The sequence below is a fragment of the Cervus elaphus genome, chromosome 32 (assembly GCF_910594005.1).
Source record: "Cervus elaphus chromosome 32, mCerEla1.1, whole genome shotgun sequence".
NCBI classification, from domain to species: domain Eukaryota; kingdom Metazoa; phylum Chordata; class Mammalia; order Artiodactyla; family Cervidae; genus Cervus; species Cervus elaphus.
In genome coordinates, this window is record NC_057846.1 from 28,574,910 (window position 1) to 28,597,552 (window position 22,643).

Consider the following 22,643-nt stretch of genomic DNA (forward strand, 5'->3'; position numbering starts at 1 on the left):
TGAGATTTTATATTAGACAGAGCAACGCAAGTGTGACCAGATCACAAATCAGTGAGTTTGTCTGAGCCGAGGAAGAGAGCGTAAGTTATAAATAAAAGGAGCGGCTAAACTGAGTGCCCACCAGAGGCCAGAAGCTGTCAACACAGGTCACAACCAAATGTCAGGCTAATAAAACAGGAGTTCCAGGCTCTGAGGAACAGAAGATGAGCCCTGGAGGACGACACTGCTGACGAGAAAGCTCCAGGAAAGGTTGAAACAAATTAGAGCTGTCAGTGGTACTCTGGGTTTATGCCGGCTGGACACTAAGGTCTCCAGGAGAAGAGGGGCAGGGAGCAATCAGACCACCCATCCTCAATGCTAGCAAACTAGCAACATTGAGGAGTCAATTATTGCAGACGTCTCAAGATGAGTCGGATCTCTGTGCCTGTGGTTTCATTGGATGGGGTGTCCTACCTTGTTCCGTGCTGGGGGCCAGGCGATGGCTGGGAGCCATCTTCCCTTCCAGCAGGACTCGGTCCCTGGGACACCATGCTAGGGGATTCAGTTCACAAGCTATCTGACTCTCCAGGCTGCAAAGAACTTCTTAAGTGTGTGAAATACTAACCTGAACTTTCCACATTAGGGCAGAAGGGCTTTTTCTCTAGACAAGAGTAGATGCTGAATGTCTAGTTCAGATGGACACATGACACCCGATTTAATAACATACTAAAGAGAAAATAAGTCTGCATCAAGTTCTAATGCTTGTCCTAATAGTTTGCTATGTTCTCATCCTAACCTCAACGTGTATGTGTTTCAGGCAAATGGAATTCCTGCTATACAATTAAATACTCTGCATGATGCTCTGTCCTAAACATACCAAGTACTAATGTCCGTGTTTTCTGCTGTGCATTCTGCCCAATAAGACTATATACAGTGAAACTCATACCATGATATGAAATATCAGTATGTCTTTCATTTGATTACTACTGAGGACTCAGCACACCCTTGAATGAATCTTGGTCTTTCTGAAAGCAATCAGCTGACCAAAGTCAAGGCTTCTTCTCCAACCACAAAATAATTGTAATAATGAGCATTTGGAGAATATTTTCTCAGCACCAGGGGCTTTAATACATTATCTCATCTGATCTTCAGAAGAGCCTTTGAGGTAAGTCTTATCATCAGTCCCATTTTATAGATTAGAAACTGAAGCTCACCTCTAATAAGTGGTACAACAGAAACGCAAAACCTGGTGTGTTGATCTCCAAAGTTCCTATTTGTTTCCATCCAACACTCCCACACTAGTTTTCTATATTTTTATACATAAATACCAAGAATATATCATATGGAGGGTGTGGAGAGAGGGAGAAAGAAGGGAGAGAAAGAGATTTGTAATGAGCAATTTGATTATCTAGGATGGGCCTAATCATTTGAAGACCTTATGGAAGAAAAAGTTCTTAGAACATGAATTCCACTAGGTCAGATTCCAAGAAAGCATTCTCGTTTAATCTCTGTTTATGTTTCTTCCTTCATATCCTGTTTCAGCCACTGCCTCCAGTCTCTCCCTAAAGAATATTAACTCAGAAATATAGTCTTTCTGGAATGCTCACCAAGCTTCCATTACCTTGCTGAGAGCTACTCATGTATGCCAGGGGAAGAAGCTACCTGTTAATATTCAATCTTTATTTCAGTAACTGGCTCCATTTGAACACTTTTTTTTCCCAATTATGTTGCTGCTTGGATGTCCCATTTCTTTCATCATGTCTCTTGTTTAACTGCTCACTGTCCTTTCCTCAGTGGCCCAGCTGGGCTTCAGCAGAGCAGTGTCCCCGAACAGTGATGGCTCCATGTAACTTACATAAACACTGATCATTCTCAACAGTTATGTGGTGTTTTCAGCTTTATATGATTCCACAGATGGTTGCTAAAAACACATAGTGTTCCATTAAGAAGCAATAGATGTGTTCCTTAATAGTGTGTATAACTAATATGTCTTGTAAATTGAAATAGAGATTTAAATCAGTAATGAGTCTAGGGCTTAGCACTGGTCCTGTTTAGGACCTATCCCAGCTGTTTCACAGCTTGACTCTCAGCAGAGATACTGAGAAGGAAACAACAACAACAAAAAATCAATACAGTTCCAGCCGGGTCTTTTGCATCAGCAAAGCTTGTAATTCACCCAGGTATGTGCCAGAGTTCAGATGGAGCAGAGAGACCCAACATGCCCCTTCCCATGTCTCCACAAGCTTGGAGGCACCAATGGCTTTCCTTCCTTCTTCAGAGAACCGGGTCCTGGCTTCCTGTTCTGCAGTAAACATCATCTTACACTAATCCAAGATTGTTTCTTTTGTGAGCGCACTGAGTCCTAACCACTGGACCACCAGGGAATTCCCAGGTCACAACGGATCATTTGCCCCCTTAACCTGGTTCTCTGGCCACTGTGCTCCCTACAGTGCAAATCTCAAGATCAGATTCCTTAGAACAGCCAGAGGAGTTACTTGCTTGCACATGAAGTGTCCCGGAAATATCTCCCACTGTGGCTTACCCTGCAGGACGCTTCCTGGGTGCTCCGGTTACCCTCACCCCCGTTTCTGCTGTGTTCTCACTTACATCCTGCTTAATCCACTGCAAAGTAAGAACTTTTAAGTTGTAACAGATTTACTCAGTATCATCTGAGTTTACTACCATTTATTTTGATGCAACACATTCTCAATCTTTTAGTTATTGAACTATGGGTGTTCACTGTCATCATGGTTAATTTTGTTAAGTCACTAATTTCCAGTGCAACCAAGTGTCTACTACCCAGCTATTCCGCAGTCCTCAAATCCGGGGTGGGGTTGGGGGTCAGTCCTTTAATTCTGAAATAAAATTGTAATAAATTGTTTGAGCACCACCCTCATATCCTAAGGCAATTCCAGTGCCTCCTGTCTAAAGCAGTTTGATGAAAATATGAAAAAAATATATTCCCTTCATCTCCTCTTTCAAACCCCTGCAACAACTGTGATAGTGGGTTTAATAGGGTTTCTAGCAATTCCTTTTCTCCTGAAACCTCAGAATGTGCCTTTATTTGGAAGTAGGGTCTTTGCAGGTGTAGTTAGGCTAAGATGAGGATTCTGGATTCTGGTGGGCCCTGAAGCCAGTGATGGACATCTTGATAAGAAAAGAATGCCACAGAGACACAGTAAAGACCACGTGGAGACAGAGGCAAGGATTAAAGTGATCTGGTCACAAGCCAGAGAATGTAAGACTTGCTGGAGCCATAAGAAGCTGAGACAAAGAAGGATTTCTCCCCAGAAATCCTTCAAAGAAATTTCTTCAAAGAAAACAAGGCCCTGCCACCATCTTGATTTCAGACTTCTGATGTCCAGTACTGCGAGAATAAAGTTCTGTGGTTTTAAGCCGCACAGTTTGTGACCATTTACTATAGTTGCCTGAGGAAACTCACACCCACACATCTTTGTTGTTGCTTCCCCCCATATCGTTCATTCCAACAGTGAGCACCACATGTCTCCCTTCATTTGAGAATGTTCCCTAGTTCTCCCTGGGGATGTAAGAGAATTTTACTGAAGAATCACACCTAACAGGAAATGTTAGCAGAAGAGTCTACAACTTCAAGCTGAACCTTGAACTTGACTGTGTTGAAAACCAGCTAGATTAGACACAAAATTTTCCTCACTGGCTGCTATCCTCAGACTCTCCCCTGCAACCAAAAAACTTTACACACCCTTGCTCAGCTGGGATCTTCTTCCTCCGGTTTCTCCCCTTTACTTTGTTTTGGGATTTCCAGAATACTTGTTTCTTTCAACTTCCAGAGAAGATTCAAAATATGTTAAATTATTTTTCCAAGAAGTTCAACATATTTCTCCAGACATCTGATAGCCATTGTAAAAGAAAAAATCCGTCAATCAAAGGAAGAAATGGAAAATTTCATTAGAGCCAAATTTGAGGATGATAGCTTGGGAAGAGCATCTCAGAGAGCTCCATTGGAAGTCAAGGCCCAGTTGCAAAAGTTTTTGAGACAGAGGACTGTGCATCAAATGATGGTATTATTGACATTTTACATAATCCAGATCTTCAGGTCATCGTGCTAGGTCATGTGACCCCTTACAAGCTCTAGAGGGAACGTTATCTTTAAGGAGCTGTCTTGATGCTAGGACACTGTTCCTCTTTACAGCTGAGCAGGTATTTCTGCTGATGGGTGAGGTCTGGTTGATGCATAATGCAGATATACAATGAACAGTGGGGGCAGAAGAGGCCAAAGGGCAGAAAAAAATTTATGTTTAAATTTTTTGATCTTGCCATAAAACAGAAATTCTATTTCACACCAGATTGTGCCTTTCATAGCTAAATACATCACTAGACTAATTATCTTAAAAAAAGAAAATCAGGTCCCTTTCCAGAGGAATTTTGTTATATTACTAGGACTTCTGGGTTAACTTGCAACTAGACTTTTACAAAAATTTTTTTGCTATATTTGGAACTCAAATACAATAATTACCATTGGGTAATAAATTTAACCCTAAATCATAATTCCACTAAATGATTTAAAGTAAATAAAGCATGACAGTAAGGCAAGCAATATGATAATAATTGAAATAACTACACTCCTCAAGTCATTTTAACCTCCGTTCTTTTCTTCCACTCAAGTAGCAGTGCTGGACACATGCAGAGATGCCTCAGAGTTCGCATTCTTCTTGACTTTTCTTTTAAAAATTAAAATTTTGAAAGCTGGAGCTTATTGCAGGAAAGAAAGTGGAGTGCAAGAAGATGGTCCCGTCTCAGGTCTCAGGCGAGTCCCTGCGACGGTGCCTAGGATGGGTTCTTGGCTTCCCTCAGGGAAGAATTCAAGAGTCATAGTAAAGTAAAGACGGCTTATTCAGGAAGACACACACTTCATAGATAAAGTCTGGGCCATCTCAGAAGGTAAGAGGCCCCAAAATACAGGGTGGTTAGTTTTTATAGGCTAATAAGTGGGAGGATTATTCCAACTATTTTGGGGATGGAGTGAAGATTTCCAGGAATTGGGTCACTGCCCTCTTGTCTGTTTATGGCTGGGCTTAGAACTGTCTTGGTGTCTGCAGGTGAGTCATTTAGCTTTCCTATGTATTATAGTAAGTATATAATGAGGCTGAAGGTCTAGTGGAAGTTCACTTGTCCACTGTTTTGAACCTAGTTGGTGCTAACCAGTCTATTCTGTGCCTGCAACATCTCTGTCATTCTTTTAAAGGTTGTGCCCTGCCCTCTTCCTGTCCTATGTTTGGTAGATTCATATTTTTTCCTAACTTTCTGGAAAAGACTTACATATGAAGCACTTCTATAATTTATTTTGGGCTCATGGATGGCTCCATCAGCAGCCCTATGAACATGAGACTTAAAATAGATTTCTTTAAATAAAATAGATTTCAAATATAAAGACAGGAAGAAAGAAAAGTTACAACAAATAGCTGATACATAATCATGTTTACACCACTTGCATTTCAGAGGTGTTGTCCTTTTACCATACTGACTGCATGTATTTACTTTAAGAAATATGTTAACTTGCACAGTTGAAGTCCCATTTATGCTTGCCTGTCTTGTTTTTCTAGGTTAAACTTCCATTTACATGCTTGGTTCCATTCATGCTTCTGTATATTTACTACATATGTATGTTTGCATAAATGGTAGATGGTATTATTTTCTGTTTTATATAAATAACATTATACAAGATCTCTCATTCTAAGCTTGTTATTTTTCTCAGTTTTATGAATCTCGGCTTTATTTGAGTAATAGACCCCTTAAAACAGTAAGGACATTAGTGAATATCTGGCCACCACTTATTTTAGTTAATCCTAATTTTAAAAATAATATAATTTCAGAAAATAAGAAAAATGTTTTATATTCAATTCCTATCCCCTATAGAAAATTACTATCAATATTCTTGGATACTTCCTTCTAGTCTTTTTAAATATCAACTTTTTGGCATAGTAAAATAAAATATTAATATAGTCACTTAATTTTATATTACCATTTTTTTCATTTTCTACATGATTCCTTTGACAATTACGTTTAATGCCTCTAAAACTATCCTTCTAGTGTATATACTATAATTAATTTAGCTATTCCTCTATTCCAGATATTTAATGTAGTTGTTTTACTTCTTCCTTTAAAAATAAGCCTTCAATAAACAAACAAACAAGTAAACCAAAAAACCAACAATGGCCACTGAACTTGGTAACTTGCACTAATTTGAAGTTATTTTCTCAGATTAAAAAACCTTCTTCTGTAAATTACCTGCTCATTATTTTTTGTTTGATACCTTATGATTATAGATATACGAATGAGCTATTTGTATAATAAGTATTTCACATATTGTTTTTATCTTTCTTATAGACTTTTAATAATATATAGAAATTATCAGTACTCTACTCTTCCTTCTAACCCTAGGAAATAAGTATGGTAAGACTGCTTTTAGAAAATTAAACCACAGTGAATGAGAGCAGAGATATGTAAAATCCCCTAACCTGATGAAATATATTAACATATAGAAAGAAAAATGTGTTAAGCAAAAGAGCATGGGCCAATCCCAGAGGCAAAATCTCACTGCTCTGCCTCATTGTAAATTAATAAATTAATTAAACGAATAATTCACTGATTATGATTTGACTTCTTGCACAGATTGCCCACAGAGAGAAAATGGCCTTGTCAAGTAGTTAAAAATATTCCTGTTTTTTGAGGCAATTACATTTCTAGTTGTAAATTGCATTGACATTTAGTCCCAAGATTCTGTTTAACATTAGTCTGCCACTAAGAGATAAATCCGCTAAACCTAAAAATCAGGCTTTGGAATTTGTGAGGCTTCTGATCAAACCCTCCCACCAGACCATTCCACATTAGAGGGCTCTTAGTGGACAACCATGGAGATTTTTTTCCTGTAATAGGACTCTTTTTTTTTTAATCAACCTTCTCTGCGCAATTTTCTTTACTGCTTCTGCACATAGAAACAACATTCTCTCTAGAGATGGATGACATACTAAATTCTATTCCTTTCAGTGTTTGGTATTTTAAACATTTGCCAATTTAATCCACTCAGGTCATAGAGATCACATATCAAGAGTAACTCAAAATTCATTCATTCATTTATACCATCATGCTTCATCAAGTGAAATTTGGTCAGGTATGGAAAAGATAACTGGAAGGATTTCAGTATGGGGGCGAAAATAAACCAGTTTCCGGTGCTTTGTAGGTCAGCAGTGCTGGGCTCTCAGGTAGCTCAAAGAATAAACACTCTGCCTGCAATTTGAGAGACCTGGGTTCGATCCGTGGGTGGGGAAGATCCCATGGAGAGGGAAATGGCAACCCACTCCAGTGTTCTTGCCTGGAGAATCCCTTGGACAGAGGAGCCTGGTGGGCTACAGTCCATGGGTGGCAGAGTCAGACAAGATGAGCGACTAACACTTTCAGTGCTGTCCAAGCTTGAGAAGGGTGTCTATCAAAATTGGGCGCTGAGGGTGAAGAAATGGGAGGTGTTGGTGGGGGCTGCGAGGAGGAGAGGGTATGGGGGATCGAGGGACCAAAGCCCCAGGAATAAAGGAGGGAAGGCTTATTTGGAAATGTGAGTAATTATGTAACTGAAGAAAAGGGAGCAAGAAGGGAGGGGCAAAGAGGTTTTCAAAGCGTTAAACTGGAAACGTAAGTAGAGGTTAATTATAGCCTTACATCCAAGGTAAGAGAAAACCAAGTAAGACGGTAGGCAGGGCGAGAGGGAATCAAAGGGCAGACAGACTGAAACCACAATCACAGAAAACTAGCCAATCTGATCACATGGACCACAGCCTTGTCTAACTCAATGAAACTAAGCCATGCCATGTGGGGTCACCCAAGACAGTCGGGTCATGGTGGAGAGGTCTGACAGAATGTGGTCCACTGGAGAAGGGAATGGCAAACCACTTCAGTATTCTTGCCTAAGAACTCCATGAACAGTATGAAAGGGCAAAAAGATAGGACACTGAAAGATGAACTCCCCAGGTCAGTAGGTGCCCAATATGCTACTGGAGATCAGTGGAGAAATAACTCCAGAAAGAATGAAGGGATGGAGCCAAAGCAAAAACAACACCCAGTTGTGGATGGGACTGGTGCCGATGATGTAAAGAGCAATATTGCATAGGAACCTGGAATGTTAGGTCCATGAATCAGGGGTCATGTGGCAGGTTTTTCCCTACTGAAATCTGCTATCATACTAGTCTTGTGTTTTCAATTATATCAGGGGTTGCCAAGCTTTTTCAGAAAACAACCAGCTAGTAAATATTTTTGATTTGCTTGCCAGAAGGTCTCTGTTAGACTATTTAACTCTGCTGTGTAGCCTGAAAGCAAACCTACATCATATGTAAACTAACAGGCATGGATGCGTTCCACTAAAGCTTTCAGTTGAGTTGAGTTAGGTCTCACAGTCATGTTCGCTTCTTTGCAACCCTATGGACTGCAGCACACCAGGCTTCCCTGTCCATCACCAACTACTGAACTTGCACAAACTCCTGTTCATCAAGTCAGTGATGCCATCCAACCAACTCATCCTCTGTTATCCCCTTCTCCTCCTACCTTCAATCTTTCACAGCATCAGGGTCTTTCCCAGTGAGTCAGCTCTTCGCAATCAGGTGGCCAAAGTATTGCAGTTTCAGCTTCAGAATCAGTCCTTCCAATGAATAATCAGGACTGATTTCCTTTAGGATGGACTGGTTGGATCTCCTTGGAGTCCAAAGGACTCTCAAGAGTCTTTTCCAACAACACAGTTCAAAAGCGTCAATTCTTCAGCACTCAGCTTTCTTTATAGTCCAACTCTCACATCCATACACGACTACTGGAAAAACCATAGCTTTGACTAGATGGACCTTTGTTGGCAAAGTAATATCTCTGCTTTTTCATATGTTTTCTAGGTTGGTCATAGCTTTTCTTCCAAGGTGCAAGTGTCTTTTAATTATAGGGTTGCCATCACCATCTGCAGTGATTTTGGAGCCCAAGAAAATAAATTCTCTCACTGTTTCCATTGTTTCCCCATCTATTTGCCATGAAGTGATGGGACTAGATGCCATGATTTTAGTTTTCTGAATGTTGAGTTTTAAGCCAGCTTTTTATTCTCCTCTTTCACTTTCATCAAGAGGCTCTTTAGTTCTTCTTTGTTTTCTGCCATAAGGGTGGTGTCATCTGCATATCTGAGGTTGTTGATATTTCTCCTGGCAATCTTGATTCCAGCTTGTGCTTCCTCCAGCCTGGCATTTCTCATGATGTACTCTGCATATAAGTTAAATAAGCCAGGTGACAATATGCAGCCTTGACATACTCCTTTCCCAATTTGGAACCAGTCTGTTGTTCCATGTCTGGTTCTAACTGTTGGCTCTTGACCTGCATTTCTCAGAAGACAGGTAAGGTGGTCTGGTGTTCCAGTCTCTGGAATTTTCCACCATTTGTTGTGATCCACACAGTCAAAGGCTTTGGTGTAGTCAATAAAACAGAAGTAGGTGTTTTTCTGGAACTCTCCTCCTTTTTCTATGATCCAACAGATGTGGGCAATTTGATCTCTGGTCCCTCTGCCTTTTCTAAATCCAGCTTGAACACCTGGAAGTTCTTGATTCACATATTGTTGAAGCTGTGCTTGGAGAATTTTAAGGTTTATTTAGTAAATAAACTAAAGCTTTATTTACAAAATAAACAGAAAGCTAGGATTGGCTTAAGGGCCATATTTTACTCATTACTGGTCTCATGAGCCTCTTCAAGATCCATCATGTTTGGAAATAACAAAAGTCACATATATTCCTTCTGAAACCATATGGTAGGTTTTGTCTGTCTGCAAAAGTTCAACCTATTGGGCTGAAAGCTCCTCTTTGAGAAGGTTAAGTGTTAAATAGGAAAATAGTTAAAAAATTAATAAGTAAGGTGTTTAATAGTATGATAATATATTCAAGTACTCACCTTAAAATGTAAATCTCAAAATTTTCAAAACTTGTAAAAGTAAAAACTTCAGATTTATATTTCACTTTGAAGAATAAACCCAAACTGCGTACCTCAGATTGGAACTTGAACCCATGTGCTAGGATTTGAACCCTGCCAAAACCCACCGTACCTGGTTTCAGGACCTAAGGAAGCTCAGGTTCTTGATGTATCAAGGCAGAAAGAATTTAGTGAGTGACAAAGTGATAGGTAAGAAGTGGATTTACTCAGATTCAGAGATAAGCACATACCACAGACAGAGTGTGGGCCATCACAGACCACAAGTTCCTATATGAAGTGTGGCCTGTTTAGTTTTTATAGGCTGGCAACTTCATATGCTACTGAGTGAGAAGATTTGTTGGTGGTCTCTGAGCAGAAAAAACCATTGCAATCATTTGGGTCTTTTGCATATTTTTCTGGGTGTGTTCAGCCTACTTGGCCATATCCCTATTTTTAAAAACTAATAAGCGAATTGGAGCAAATGATTCACTGAAGTCTGAGGCCCAGCAGTTGCTTTCTGAATTTTGTGCCTGATGTCTGGGGCAGACTGGGCTATGAAATACATAGCTAAGGGGGCCTGTCCCTCAGGGGAGGAGGGATTCATATTTGTATACTTCCTAAAAGTCTCCAACACTTTGGCAGCTGATGCGAAGAACTGACTCATTGGAAAAGACCCTGATGCTTAGAAAGATTGAAGGCAGGAGGAGAAGGGGATGACAGAGGATGAGATGGTTGGATGGCCTCACCAACTCGATGGATTTGAATCTGAGGAAGCTTCAGGAACTGGTGATGAACAGGGAAGCCTGGTGTGCTACAGTCCAAGGGGTCGCAAACAATTGGACACAACTGAGCAACTAAACTGAGCTGAACTGAACTAAAAGTCTCCTAAAAGTGTAGAGTTCTGACAAAACATGGTCCACTGAAGAAGGGAATGGTAAACCACTTCGGTACTTTTGCCTTGAGAACCCCATAAACAGTATGATAAGGAAAAAAAAAAAAAAATAGGACACTGAACTCCCCAGGTTGGTAGGTGCCCAATACGCTACTGGAGAACAGTGGAAAAATAACTCCAGAAAGAAAGAAGACAGGGAGCCAAAGAAAAAACAAGACCCAGCAGTAGATGTGACTGGCGATGGAATAAGTCCCATGAGGTAAAGAGCAATATTGCATAGGAACCTGGAATGTTAGGTCCATGAATCAAGGTAAATTGGAAGTGAGCAAACAGGAGATGGCAAGAGTGAACATCGACATTTTAGGAATCAGTGAGCTATAATGGAATCAGTGAACTAAATGGGAATGGGTGAATTTAACTCAGATGACCATTATATCTACTACTGTGGGCAAGAATCCCTTAGAAGAAATGGAGTAGCCCTCATAGTCAACAAAAAAGTCCAAAATGCAGTACTTGGTTGCAGTCTCAAAAACGACGGAATGATCTCTGTTCATTTTCAAAGCAAACCATTCAATATCTCAGTAACCCAAGTCTATGCCCTGAACAGTAATGCTGAAGAAGCTGAAGTTCTATGAGGACCTACAAGAGCTTCTAGAACTAACACCCAAAAAAGATGTCCTTTTCGTTATAGGGGACTGGAATGCAAAAGTAGGAAGTCAAGAGCTATCTGGAGTAACAGGCAAATTTGGCCTTGGAGTACGGAATGAAGCTGGGCAAAGGTAATAGAGTTTTGCCAAGAGAACTCACTGGTCATAGCAAATACACTCTTCCAACAACACAAAAGAAGCCTCTACACATGGACATCACCTGATTGTCAATACCGAAATCAGATTGACTATATTATTTGCAGTTGAAGATGGAGAAGCTCCTTAAAGTCAGCAAAAACAAGACCAGGAGCTGACTGTGGCTCAGATCATGAACTCCTTATTGCCAAATTCAGACTTAAATTGAAGAAAGTAGGTTAAACGACTAGACCATTAAGCTATGATCTAAATCCAATTCCTTATGATTATTCACTGGAAGTGACAAATAGATTCAAGGGATTAGATCTGATAGAGTGCCTGAAGAACTATGGACAGAGGTTCATGATACTGTGCAGGGGCACTGATCAAGACCATCCCCATGGAAAAGAAATGCAAAAAGGCAAAATTGTTGTCTGAGGACACCTTACAAATAGCTGAGAAAAGAAGAGAAGTGAAAAGCAAAGGAGAAAAGGAAAGATATACCCATTTGAATGCAGAGTTCCAAAGAATAGCATGGAGAGATAAGAAAGCCTTCCTCAGCAATCAATGCAAAGAAATGGAGGAAAACAATAGAATGGGGAAGACTAGAGATCTCATCAGGAAAATTAGAGATACCAAGGGAACGTTTCATGCAAAGATGGGCACAATAAAGGAAAGAAACACTGTGGATCTAACAGAAGCAGAAGATATTAAGAAGAGGTGGCAAGAATACACAGAAGAACTGTACAAAAAAGATCTTTGTGACTCAGATAATCACAATGGTGTGATCACTCACCTAGAGCCAGACATCCTGGAATGTGAAGTCAAGTGGGCCTGAGGAAGCATCACTATGATCAAAGTGAGTGGAGGTGATGGAATTCCAGTTGAGCTATTTCAAATCCTAAAAGATGATGCTGTGAAAGTGCTGCACTCAATATACCAGCAAATTTGGAAAACTCATCAGTGGCCGCAGGACTGGAAAAGGTCAGTTTTCATTCCAGTCCCAAAGAAGGCAATGCCAAAGAATGTTCAAACTACCGCACAATTACACTCATTTCACACACTAGGAGAGTAATGCTTAAAATTCTCCAAGTCAGGCTTCAACAGTACATGAACCGTGAACTTCCAGATATTCAAACTGGATTTAGAAAAGGCAAAGGAATCAGAAATCAAATTGCAAACATCTTTTGGATCAACAAAAAAGCAAGAGATTTCCAGAAAAACATCTACTTCTGCTTTATTGACTATGTCAAAGCCTTTGACTGTGTTAATTACAACAAACTGTGGAATACTCGGAAAGAGATGGGAATACCAGACCACCTGACCTGCCTCTTGAGAAACCTATATGCAGGTCAGGAAGCAACAGTTAGAACTGGACATGAAACAACAGACTGGTTCCAAATAGGAAAAGGAGTACGTCAAGGCTGTATATTGTCACCCTGCTTATTTAACTTATATGCAGAGTACATCATGAGAAACGCTGGGCTGGAGGAAGCACAAGCTGGAATCAAGATTGCCAGGAGAAATATCAATAACCTCAGATATGCAGATGACACCATCCTTATGGCAGAAAGTGGAGAAGAACTAAAGAGCTTCTTGATGAAAGTGAAAGAGGAGAGTGAAAAAGTTGGCTTAAAACTCAACATTCAGAAAACTAAGATCATGTCATCTGGTCCCATCACTTCATGGCAAATAGATGAGGAAACAATGGAAACAATGAGAGACTTTATTTTCTTGGGCTCCAAAATCACTGCAGATGGTAACTGCAGCCATGAAATTAAAAGACACTTACTCCTTGGAAGGAACGTTATGACCAACCTAGACAGCATATTAACAAGCAGAGACATTACTTTGTCCACAAAGGTCCGTTTTGTCAAGGCTATGGTTTTTCCAGTAGTCATGTATGGATGTGAGAGTTGGACTATAAAGAAAGCTGTGCACAGAAGAATTGACACTTTTGAACTGTGGTGTTGGAGAAGACTCTTGAGAGTCCCTTGGACTGCAAGGAGATCCAATCAGTCCATCCTGGAGGAGATCAGTCCTGGATGTTCATTGGAAAGACTGATGTTGAAGCTGAAACTGCAATACTTTGGCCACCTGATTGCGAAGAGCTGACTCATTTGAAAAGACCCTGATGCTCGGAAAGATTGAGAGTGGGAGGAGAAGGGGATGACAGAGGATAAGATGGTTGGGTGGTATCGCCGACTCAGTGCACATGAGTTTGGGTAAACTCTGGGAGTTGGTGATGGACAGGGAGGCCTGGCATCCTGCGGTTCATGGGGCTGCAAATAGTTGGACATGACTGAGTGACTGAACTGAACTGAACTGCTCCTTGGAAGAAAAGCTATGAGAAACCTAGATAGCATATTAAAAAACAGAGACATTACTTTGCCAGCAAAGACCCATCTAGTCAAAGCCATGGTTTTCCAGTAGTCATGTGTGGATGTGAGAGTTGGACTATAAAGAAAGCTGAGCACCGAAGAATTGATGATTTTGAACTGTGGTGTTGCAGAAGACTCTTGAAGAGTCCCTTGGACTGCAAGGAGATTCAACCAGTCCATCCTAAAGGAATTCGGTCGTGAATATTCATTGGAAGGACTGATTCTGAAGCTGAAACTGCAATACTTTGGCCACCTGATGTGAAGAGTTGACTCATTTGAAAAGACCCTAATGCTGGGAAAGATTGAAGGCGGGAGGAGAAGGGGACCACAGAAGATGAGATGGTTGGATGGCATCCCTGACATCCTGGACATGAGTTTGTGTAAGCTCCAGGAGTTGGTGATGGACAGGGAAGCCTGCCATGCTGCAGTCCATGGGATTGTAAAGACTTGGACATGACTGAGTGACTGAACTGAACTGAAAAGTGTCCACTAATCTCCTTTCAAAGACTGCAGGATTTTCTGCACAAATGTGGCATGGTTAGTTTTATAGGCTGGTAATTTCATATGCTAATGAACTTTCCAACTATTTTTCGGAAGGGGTGGAATTTTCCAGGAAATCGGTCACCACCCACTTCTTAGTCTTTTGACAATGACTTGCAACTGTCATGGTGCCTCTGGGTGTGACATTTCGCTTCCTGATGATCAAGGTCTAATCAAGTCAACTTTGTCTGCCATCTCGAAGCTATTTGATTCTCATCGGTTTATGTTGTGTCCTTGATCTATGTCTGATAGATAAGTTGGTAAAGAATCTGCTTGCAGTGCAGGAAACCCCAGTTTGATTTCTGGGTCAGGAAGATCTGCTGGAGAAGGGATAGGCTGCCAACTCCAATATCCTTGGGCTTCCCTTGTGGCCCAGCTGGTAAAGAATCTGCCTACAAGGTGGGAGACCTGAGTTGAATCCCTGGTTTGGGAAGATCCCCTTGAGAAGGAAAAGGCTACCCACTGTAGTATTCTGGGCTGGAGAAGTCCATGGACTCTATTGTCCGTGGGGTCACAAAGAGTCAGACACAACTGAATGAGTTTTACTGGGCTATGTCATTCTTTCAAAAGTTGTGCCGTGCCCTTTTCCCTCCTGTTACAAAACAAAGCTTCATAATAACCTCAAAAATACTTGAGTCTTGAGGGCAGGATACATGCTCTATTCAAATAATTCATAGAACCAAAGAAAATGCCTGGCACAGAGAAGTTGTGTTTAGATGTGTTTAAGTAAAAGAGAAAATATCATGTACTCTTTCTTAACAGTTGGAGAATTTGGTCCTAGAGGTTAACCTGTCTAATAGCTCACATGAACAGAGTCAGAGGAAGAGGGAGAATCCAGATTATCTAACTCTTGCATTTTTGATTTCAGTTATACTCTACAGTCAGGGATATGAAAAAGAACACAAGGCTAAACATATAGTACAATTATTAATCATAAATACACCAAGGTTATTAAAGTGTTTTATGAGCTGGACTTACTGTCTTTGCTCAAAACTCACCTTCCACAGGAAATGCCCCTCTCCTTCCCCCATTCCAAGAATGCCATGTGAACACAACTGACCATGTCTTTGGCCCAAGCTGTTGAGTCCATAGATGGGAATCTCACCCAAACTAGGCCATCAGAGGACTTCCCTGGCTATTTTAGAACTGTCTGTAAGAAAGAGAATGTAAAATATAAATTTGAGAGTTGATAACAGGCATGTTTACTGAAGAGCAAAGATATCCAGCTGGCAATTAAAGAAAAGAATGAAGCAACATAACAGAGACTCTTGGATAACAGTTGGCAAGAGTCCTGAGCAGGTTCAAGTCTTGGTTTAGCTGGTCCAGGTGCCTGACTACTCTCGCATCACTGAGTTCTGAGAGAATCCTGTGGTCTTTGACACGGGGAGTTCTTCCCATTTTGATTTGTGTTTCTGTTTTTAGCCAATTACAAAGTAATAACTAATACAGAGGGTCATGTAGTGGCCACCTAGTGTTTATCTATGTGTCTGTGATTTGACTCTAGAAAAAAAATCTACGTTTAATAAAGTTAAGAAGGGAATTAAGATAGTGACCCAGAAAAAAAAAAATCATAAAAGTTACTCTTCTGAAATCTTAAGTACAAGGCAAAAGTTTCCCAATGGGGGAAAAAAAAATCTGTTTGACTAATTATATTAGTGTGATGCTAAGGCATTATTTACATCCACATTCATGGAAAATTCTGATCTACCATCTTATAGAGAAACATGCTGTGACTGAGGCTCTTCAAAATGATAAAATGAACTTTTCTCCAAAACAGAGTAGTTGCATGTATGATACTGACACTTGAATGAATCTATTGACCTGCTTCTTTTCATTCTATTAGTTCAGAGATGACCAGGGATCATCAAAGTGTGATCAGCTACCAGCAATTGATTTATAACTCAAAATATTTAAGTCAGAGATAAGCATAGGCATGTCCAGACATATTTGGCACTAAGGAATTAAATCTCCCTTAAAATCCTACAAGCACAGGGAATTTGGAAGAAATCTACAAGCCATTCTTTTTGAAATAAATGAGGTCAAAGGATTGAATACAAGCATCAATAGTTGCTTCTTATATAACATGCTTTCTCTTTAAAATGTATAATGTGATCTTTAGGTTAGTGGTTATAGAAGTATGGAACCTAATAGTATTAGCATCATTGGGAACTTGTATTTTTTTTTATTTTTTTAATGTGGACCACTTTTTAAGGACTTTATTGCATTGTTACAATGTTACTTCTGTATTATGGTTTTGTTTTGTTTGTTTTGTTTCTTTGGACCACAAGGCATGTGGGATCTTAGCTGCCCAAACACAGATCGAACCCACACCCCCTGCACGGGAAAAGGAGGTCTTAACCACTGGACCAGCAGGGAAGTCCCTGGGAACTTGTGAAAAGCACAGATTCTTGGGTTCTGCTCAAAACCTACTGCATCAGAAACTCTGGGTGTGAGACCAACAGTCTTTGAGCCCCCTCTTCATATTTATATATTGAAACCCTAGTGTGATGGCATTTGGAGGTAGACGTTTAAGGAGCTAATTAGGTTTAAGTGAGGTCAGGAGAGTAGGGTCCCTGACATGGGATTCAGTTCAGTTGCTCAGTTGTGTCTGACACTTTGCAATTCCATGGACTGCAGCACACCAGGCTTCCCTGTCCATCACCAACTCCTAGAGTTTGCTCAAACTCATGTCCATTGAGTCGGTGATGCCATCCAACCATGTCATCCTCTGTTGTCCCCTTCTCCTCCCAACTTCACTCTTTCCCAGCATCAAGGTCTTTTCAAATGAGTCAGTTCTTCACACCAGATGGGCAAAGTATTGGATCTTCAGCTTCAGCATCTGTCCTTCCAATGAATATTCAGGACTGAGCTCCTTTAGGATTGACTGGTTAGATCTCCTTGCAGTCCAAGGGACTCTCAAGAGTCTTCTCCAAACCACAGTTCAAAAGCATCAATTCTTTGGCACTCAGCTTTCTTTATGGTCCAACTCTCACATTCATACATGACTACTGGAAAAACCATAACTTTGACTAGATGGACCTTTGTATGCTGTCTAGGTTTGTCATAGCTTTTCTTCCAAGAAGCAAGCTGCTTTTAATTTCATGGCCACAGTCACCATCCACAGTGATTTTGGAGCCCCCAAAATAAAGTCTCTCACTGTTTCCATTGCTTTCCCACCTGTTTGCCAAGAAGTGATGGGATCAGATGCCATGATCTTAGTTTTCTGAATGTTGAGTTTTAAACCAGCTTTTTAATTCTCATGTTTCACCTTCATCGAGAGGCTCTTTAGTTACTCTTTGCTTTCTGCCATATGGGTGGTATCATCTGCATATTTGAGGTTATTGATATTTCAGCTTGATTCCAGCTTGTGCTTCATCCAGTCCAGCAATTCGCATGATATTCTCTGCATAGAAGTTAAATAAGCAGGCTGACAATACAGCCTTGACATACTCCTTTCCCAATCTGGAACCAGTCCCTTGTTCCATGTCTGGTTCTAACTGTTGCTTCTTGACCATACAGATTTCTCGGGAGGCAGGTTAGGTGGTCTGGCATTCCCGTCTCTTGAAGAATTTTCCACAGTTTGTTGTGATCCACAGTCAAAGGCTTTAGCGTAGCGAAGCAGATGTAGATGTTTTTATGGAACTCTCTTGGTTTTTCGATGATCTAACAGATATTTGCAATTTGATGTCTGGTTCCTCTGCATTTTCTAAATCCAGGTTGAACATCTGGAAATTCTTGGTTCATGTACAGTTGAAGCCTGGCTTAGAGAATTTTAAGCATTACTTTGCTAGAGTGTGAGACGAATGCCGTTGTGTGATAGTTTGAACCTTCTTTGGCATTGCCCTTCACTGTGACTGGAATGAAAACTGACCTTTTCCAGTCCTGTGGCCACTGCTGAGTTTTCCAAATTTGCTAGCATACTGAGTACAGCACTTTCACAACATCATCTTTTAGGGTTTGAAATAGCTCGACTGGAATTCCATCACCTCCACTAGCTTTGTTCATAGTGATGCTTCCTAAGGCTCACTTGACTTTGTACATCAGGATGTTGGCTCTAGGCGAGTGATCACACCATTGTCATCATCTGGGTCATTAACATCTTTTTAGTGTAGTTTTTTCTGTATTCTTGCCACCTCTTCTTAATATATTCTGCTTCTGTTAGGTCCATACCATTTCTGTCCTTTATTGTGTCCATCTTTGCATGAAATGTTCCCTTGGTATCTCTAATTTTCCTGAAGAGATCTCTAGTCTTTCCCATTCTACTGTTTTCCTCTATTAGTGGCCTTGCAAGAAGAGACCAGAGAGCTGTTCTCTACCTCTTTTTTTGCATGAACATACTCTGAGGAAAGGCCACCTGCGCACAGCAGACATGAGGCAGCTGGCTATAAGAAGTTGGCTAAACCCCATCCTGCATCTGCCAACACCTTGTTTTTTGGACTTTCCAGCTTCCAGAACTGTGAGAAATTAATATTGTTTAACCCATTCAGTCCATGGTGTATTTGTTGTAGCAGTCTGAGCTAAGACAAACTAAAGTTTGAGAACCACTGATCCAGGACAAGCCAGGCTCCTTAATGGCATTTTCGGAGCTGTAAGAGGGGAAAGAACCCACAATGAGAATACTTCTGTACACTTATTTGGGCAATAAGGCAAGCTCATAGAATCACGTGTTTGAATGTGACATCTATTTTTTTCATAGAATCATGGTAAACATGTTGTGCTTAGGTATTTCTGACTTGTGTAAAATTTAAACACTTGGGAGTGGCACTAGTTACTATTACATGACTCTAGTATTTTAAAACCTTACACAATCTGCTCCTGGATCATTTCCTATTTTCTTAGACACTTACAGTGAACAATTGGGTTACCCAGTAATTGGAAGTTTGATTACTGCAATAGCAAGCTATTTTCCTTTTTAAAAATGTTTTTAATGCTTATAACTCATGTTTATTAAGTGAAAAAGGGCTTATGCACCTGGGCATTATTGCATGAATTCATTATTTAGCACTGAATAACATTTTGGAAGAATCAAGAAAATAATTGTAATACTACCTTTAATTTGTTTGCTTTTCCTGTTTCTGAGTGGCTCAGTCAGGCTTGTAGGAAATGGCTTATTTTCCTTTACACTTTGTTAGATTACTGTTCAAACAAAATTTAATGAAATTAGAAAAAAAAGTTACTTTTTCTTTAGGTAACTGAGTTCTGAAAACCCATAATCTAAAACTCCATTTTCACATTACACAGATACTTTTGTAGCAACAGTCACATTGTGCTTTTTTATAATGTGATGTTCTTCAAACTTGTATTTGAAAAGATATATTTAAGTAGCATTGTGTTTAATTCATTGGCTTTTTTAATTATTAGAGAATATTGTTATTTTTATTTAGCACTAAATACATTTTAAAAGTTATTTTCTGTCTTTTCTGTTTTCTCATTTTTAGCCAAATATTCTTAAACAAATACTTACGAGAATAGTATAGGTTATTTAAAGAAATTTTCTAACTGTGAAACTTTTTGTAATACTAATTATCCACTTTATTTACCTGTTCTTAGGTTTGAAATGTATATGTTGCTTTTAAAGAAGGCAAAGAGACACTTTTATTGCTGCACATGATCAAGATTTTATAAAAGTTTACAGCATGTATGACAATTCTGATTACTTAAGCATTGCAGAGCAAAATTACTTTTACTATTATAGACATGGTGTATTTCTTCCCAAAGTTTATTTCTTTAGCAATTTCTCAAAATAAACAAAAATTGTCTAATTCCTATCTCATTAATCCTTTTACAAAACAAGAAAAACACTTTGGGATAAAATCCAGGGACCTTGTAACAAGGAAGAGCCTTGCTATTTCTAGATCAGTGTTTTCACTATAGTTATTTTGTTTATCTTGGTGAAGAATGGGATATTTGGTCTATTTTTATGTTTATGATATTATAAAACATCATAAAATCTCTATAACATTGAGAGACTTGTAGCTGTTAAATTTTAAAGTTACTGGAAGATCGGGATGGGGAATACGTGTAAATCTATGGCTGATTCATATCAATGTATGACAAAACCCACTGAAATGTTGTGAAGTAATTAGCCTCCAACTAATAAAAAATTAAAAAAAAATAAAAAAAAATAAAGTTACTGGAAGAGATTCACAAGAAAGAAGAGATTTCTTCTTCAGATTTGACCACTATGTACAGTGTTTGCAACTAAAGTCTTTACCAATAGGTGGGGCTAGAAAGTTTAATATTTATTACAATAATTGAATTTAACTGGAAAAATGTGGGGTTTTTTTAAGAAAAAGCATTATAAAGCAGTATGTACATATATATATATGTATATATATATATAGTCTATATAATTAAACCCTGCTTATTTCTGTTACAGGACTCTCTAATACAGTCCGATTGGTGGGTGGCAGTGGCCCTCACGAAGGCAGAGTGGAGATTTTCCACGAAGGCCAGTGGGGTACGGTGTGTGACGACCGCTGGGAACTGCGTGGAGGACTGGTCGTCTGTAGGAGTTTGGGATACAAAGGTGTTCAAAGTGTGCATAAGGGAGCTTATTTTGGAAAAGGTAAATTTTTTTTAATGAAATGTAAGCATTCTCCAATAGATATAATCGAGTAGAGTCAGGAACATATAGAATAGGAAGCAGAATTTTTTTTACAGGCCTTTCCTAGAAAGTAGGAATGAAAGGAGATTTAAGGGAAAGACATATGCTCTCAGACACCTTTTAATGTCTACATTTCCTTTGGATTCAATTGATTAGTTGGAGAATGTAACACAGAGGAAATGCGGGAAATGATTGGCAAAGCAGAACAACAGGAAGCAGTCAGTTATAGACCAGGCCTGACTTCCTGGGACACTCACTGACCTCTCTGGGTCTTGTGGGCATCTGGGCAATGCCTTGTGCTCCCCCATTCTCTCTTCTTTGGAACTGAGGGTGGGGGCAGGGTACAGGCTTCTGCATTTACCTCCCAGTCACCCCTTCCTTATAGTCGCTCAGTCATGTCCAACTCTCTGCAAACTCTTGGACTGTAGCCCGCCAGGCCCCTCTGTCCATGGAATTCTCCAGGCAAGAATACTGGTGTGGGTTGCCATTTCCTTCTTCAGAAAAGGCAGTGGAAACCCTGAAAGAGAAAGGGGCAACTCTACGGGCTCTCTATGCCTGCTGGTTATGACTTCTCCTCTAAGGAATGTGATGGGAAATAGGGACTGGAAAGCTTACTTTCCCCTCTATATGAGGTTGAAATGAATAATTCTTTTGCTGCATGTAAATTTGTGCATTTTCATCTGGATGGCTCGGTAACATGTTTTATGAATGTATTAAAAGAGTGTGGGAGAAAATTTGCAGGGGACAAAATATTTGAAAGTTTACCCATGATATTTTTACTCATTTTTTCCCCCTACATAGGCATCTTATATTAGGTTTTATGTATGATTAAACATATATAAGTGCTTCAGTTCTGAAGGACAGATTAAGTAGCCATGTATAGATAAACTAGAATTTTATAGTCAGTATTTCTTGTTTATGATTCTTCTGTCTGTATGTGATAAGTAACTAGTATCTCTGAAGCTGATGGTGACTAAAAAAAGAGAGAAAGATCTGACCACCTTGATATTGCATTAGTTATTCTTCTAGAGAGGTATTGGCAATAGAGATTGTATGCAGACTTATAGACATAACATAGCAGCATTACCAGGTATGCGATACAGGGATCCCTGGCGTGATGCAGGCCATGGGTCACAAAGAGTTGGACACGCCTGGGCAACTGAACAGTTACCAGATAATCTTATGTATGATAATAAAATAGTGGAGTATGTCAAATTATTATATCAAAAGACTAAACAGGATAGACTTCTTAAATTAATGATATATATTCATGAAACATATTGTTAATCCTCTGTCCATGGGAGTCTCCAGGCAAGAATACTGGAGTGGGTTGCCATTTCGTCCTCCAGGAGATCTTCCCAAGCCAGGGATCGAACCCACATCTCTTATGTCTCCCGCATTGGCAGGCAGATCCTTTACTGCTAGCGTCACCTGGGAAGCCAGTGTTTAGTACTATTATGCTACAACTTACTGAGTAATAATTCTGTCATGCATTGTGCTAAACA

At 39.8% G+C, this 22,643-nt stretch overlaps 1 protein-coding gene and 1 long non-coding RNA gene across 2 annotated transcripts in view; one reads left to right on the forward strand and one right to left on the reverse strand.

Annotated features, from left to right (window-relative positions):
- MSR1 (macrophage scavenger receptor 1) overlaps positions 1-22,643 on the forward strand; it is a 76,171-nt gene that overhangs the window by 41,276 nt on the left and 12,252 nt on the right. Inside the window, exon 9 of the mRNA XM_043893853.1 lies at positions 20,911-21,099. Coding sequence (XP_043749788.1) covers positions 20,911-21,099 — 189 coding nt within the window. The remainder of the gene's footprint in view (positions 1-20,910; positions 21,100-22,643) is intronic.
- Positions 1-22,643, reverse strand: part of LOC122688047 — a 55,609-nt gene that overhangs the window by 20,290 nt on the left and 12,676 nt on the right. The window contains exon 2 of the long non-coding RNA XR_006339315.1: positions 15,530-15,681. This is a non-coding gene — a long non-coding RNA (uncharacterized LOC122688047). The remainder of the gene's footprint in view (positions 1-15,529; positions 15,682-22,643) is intronic.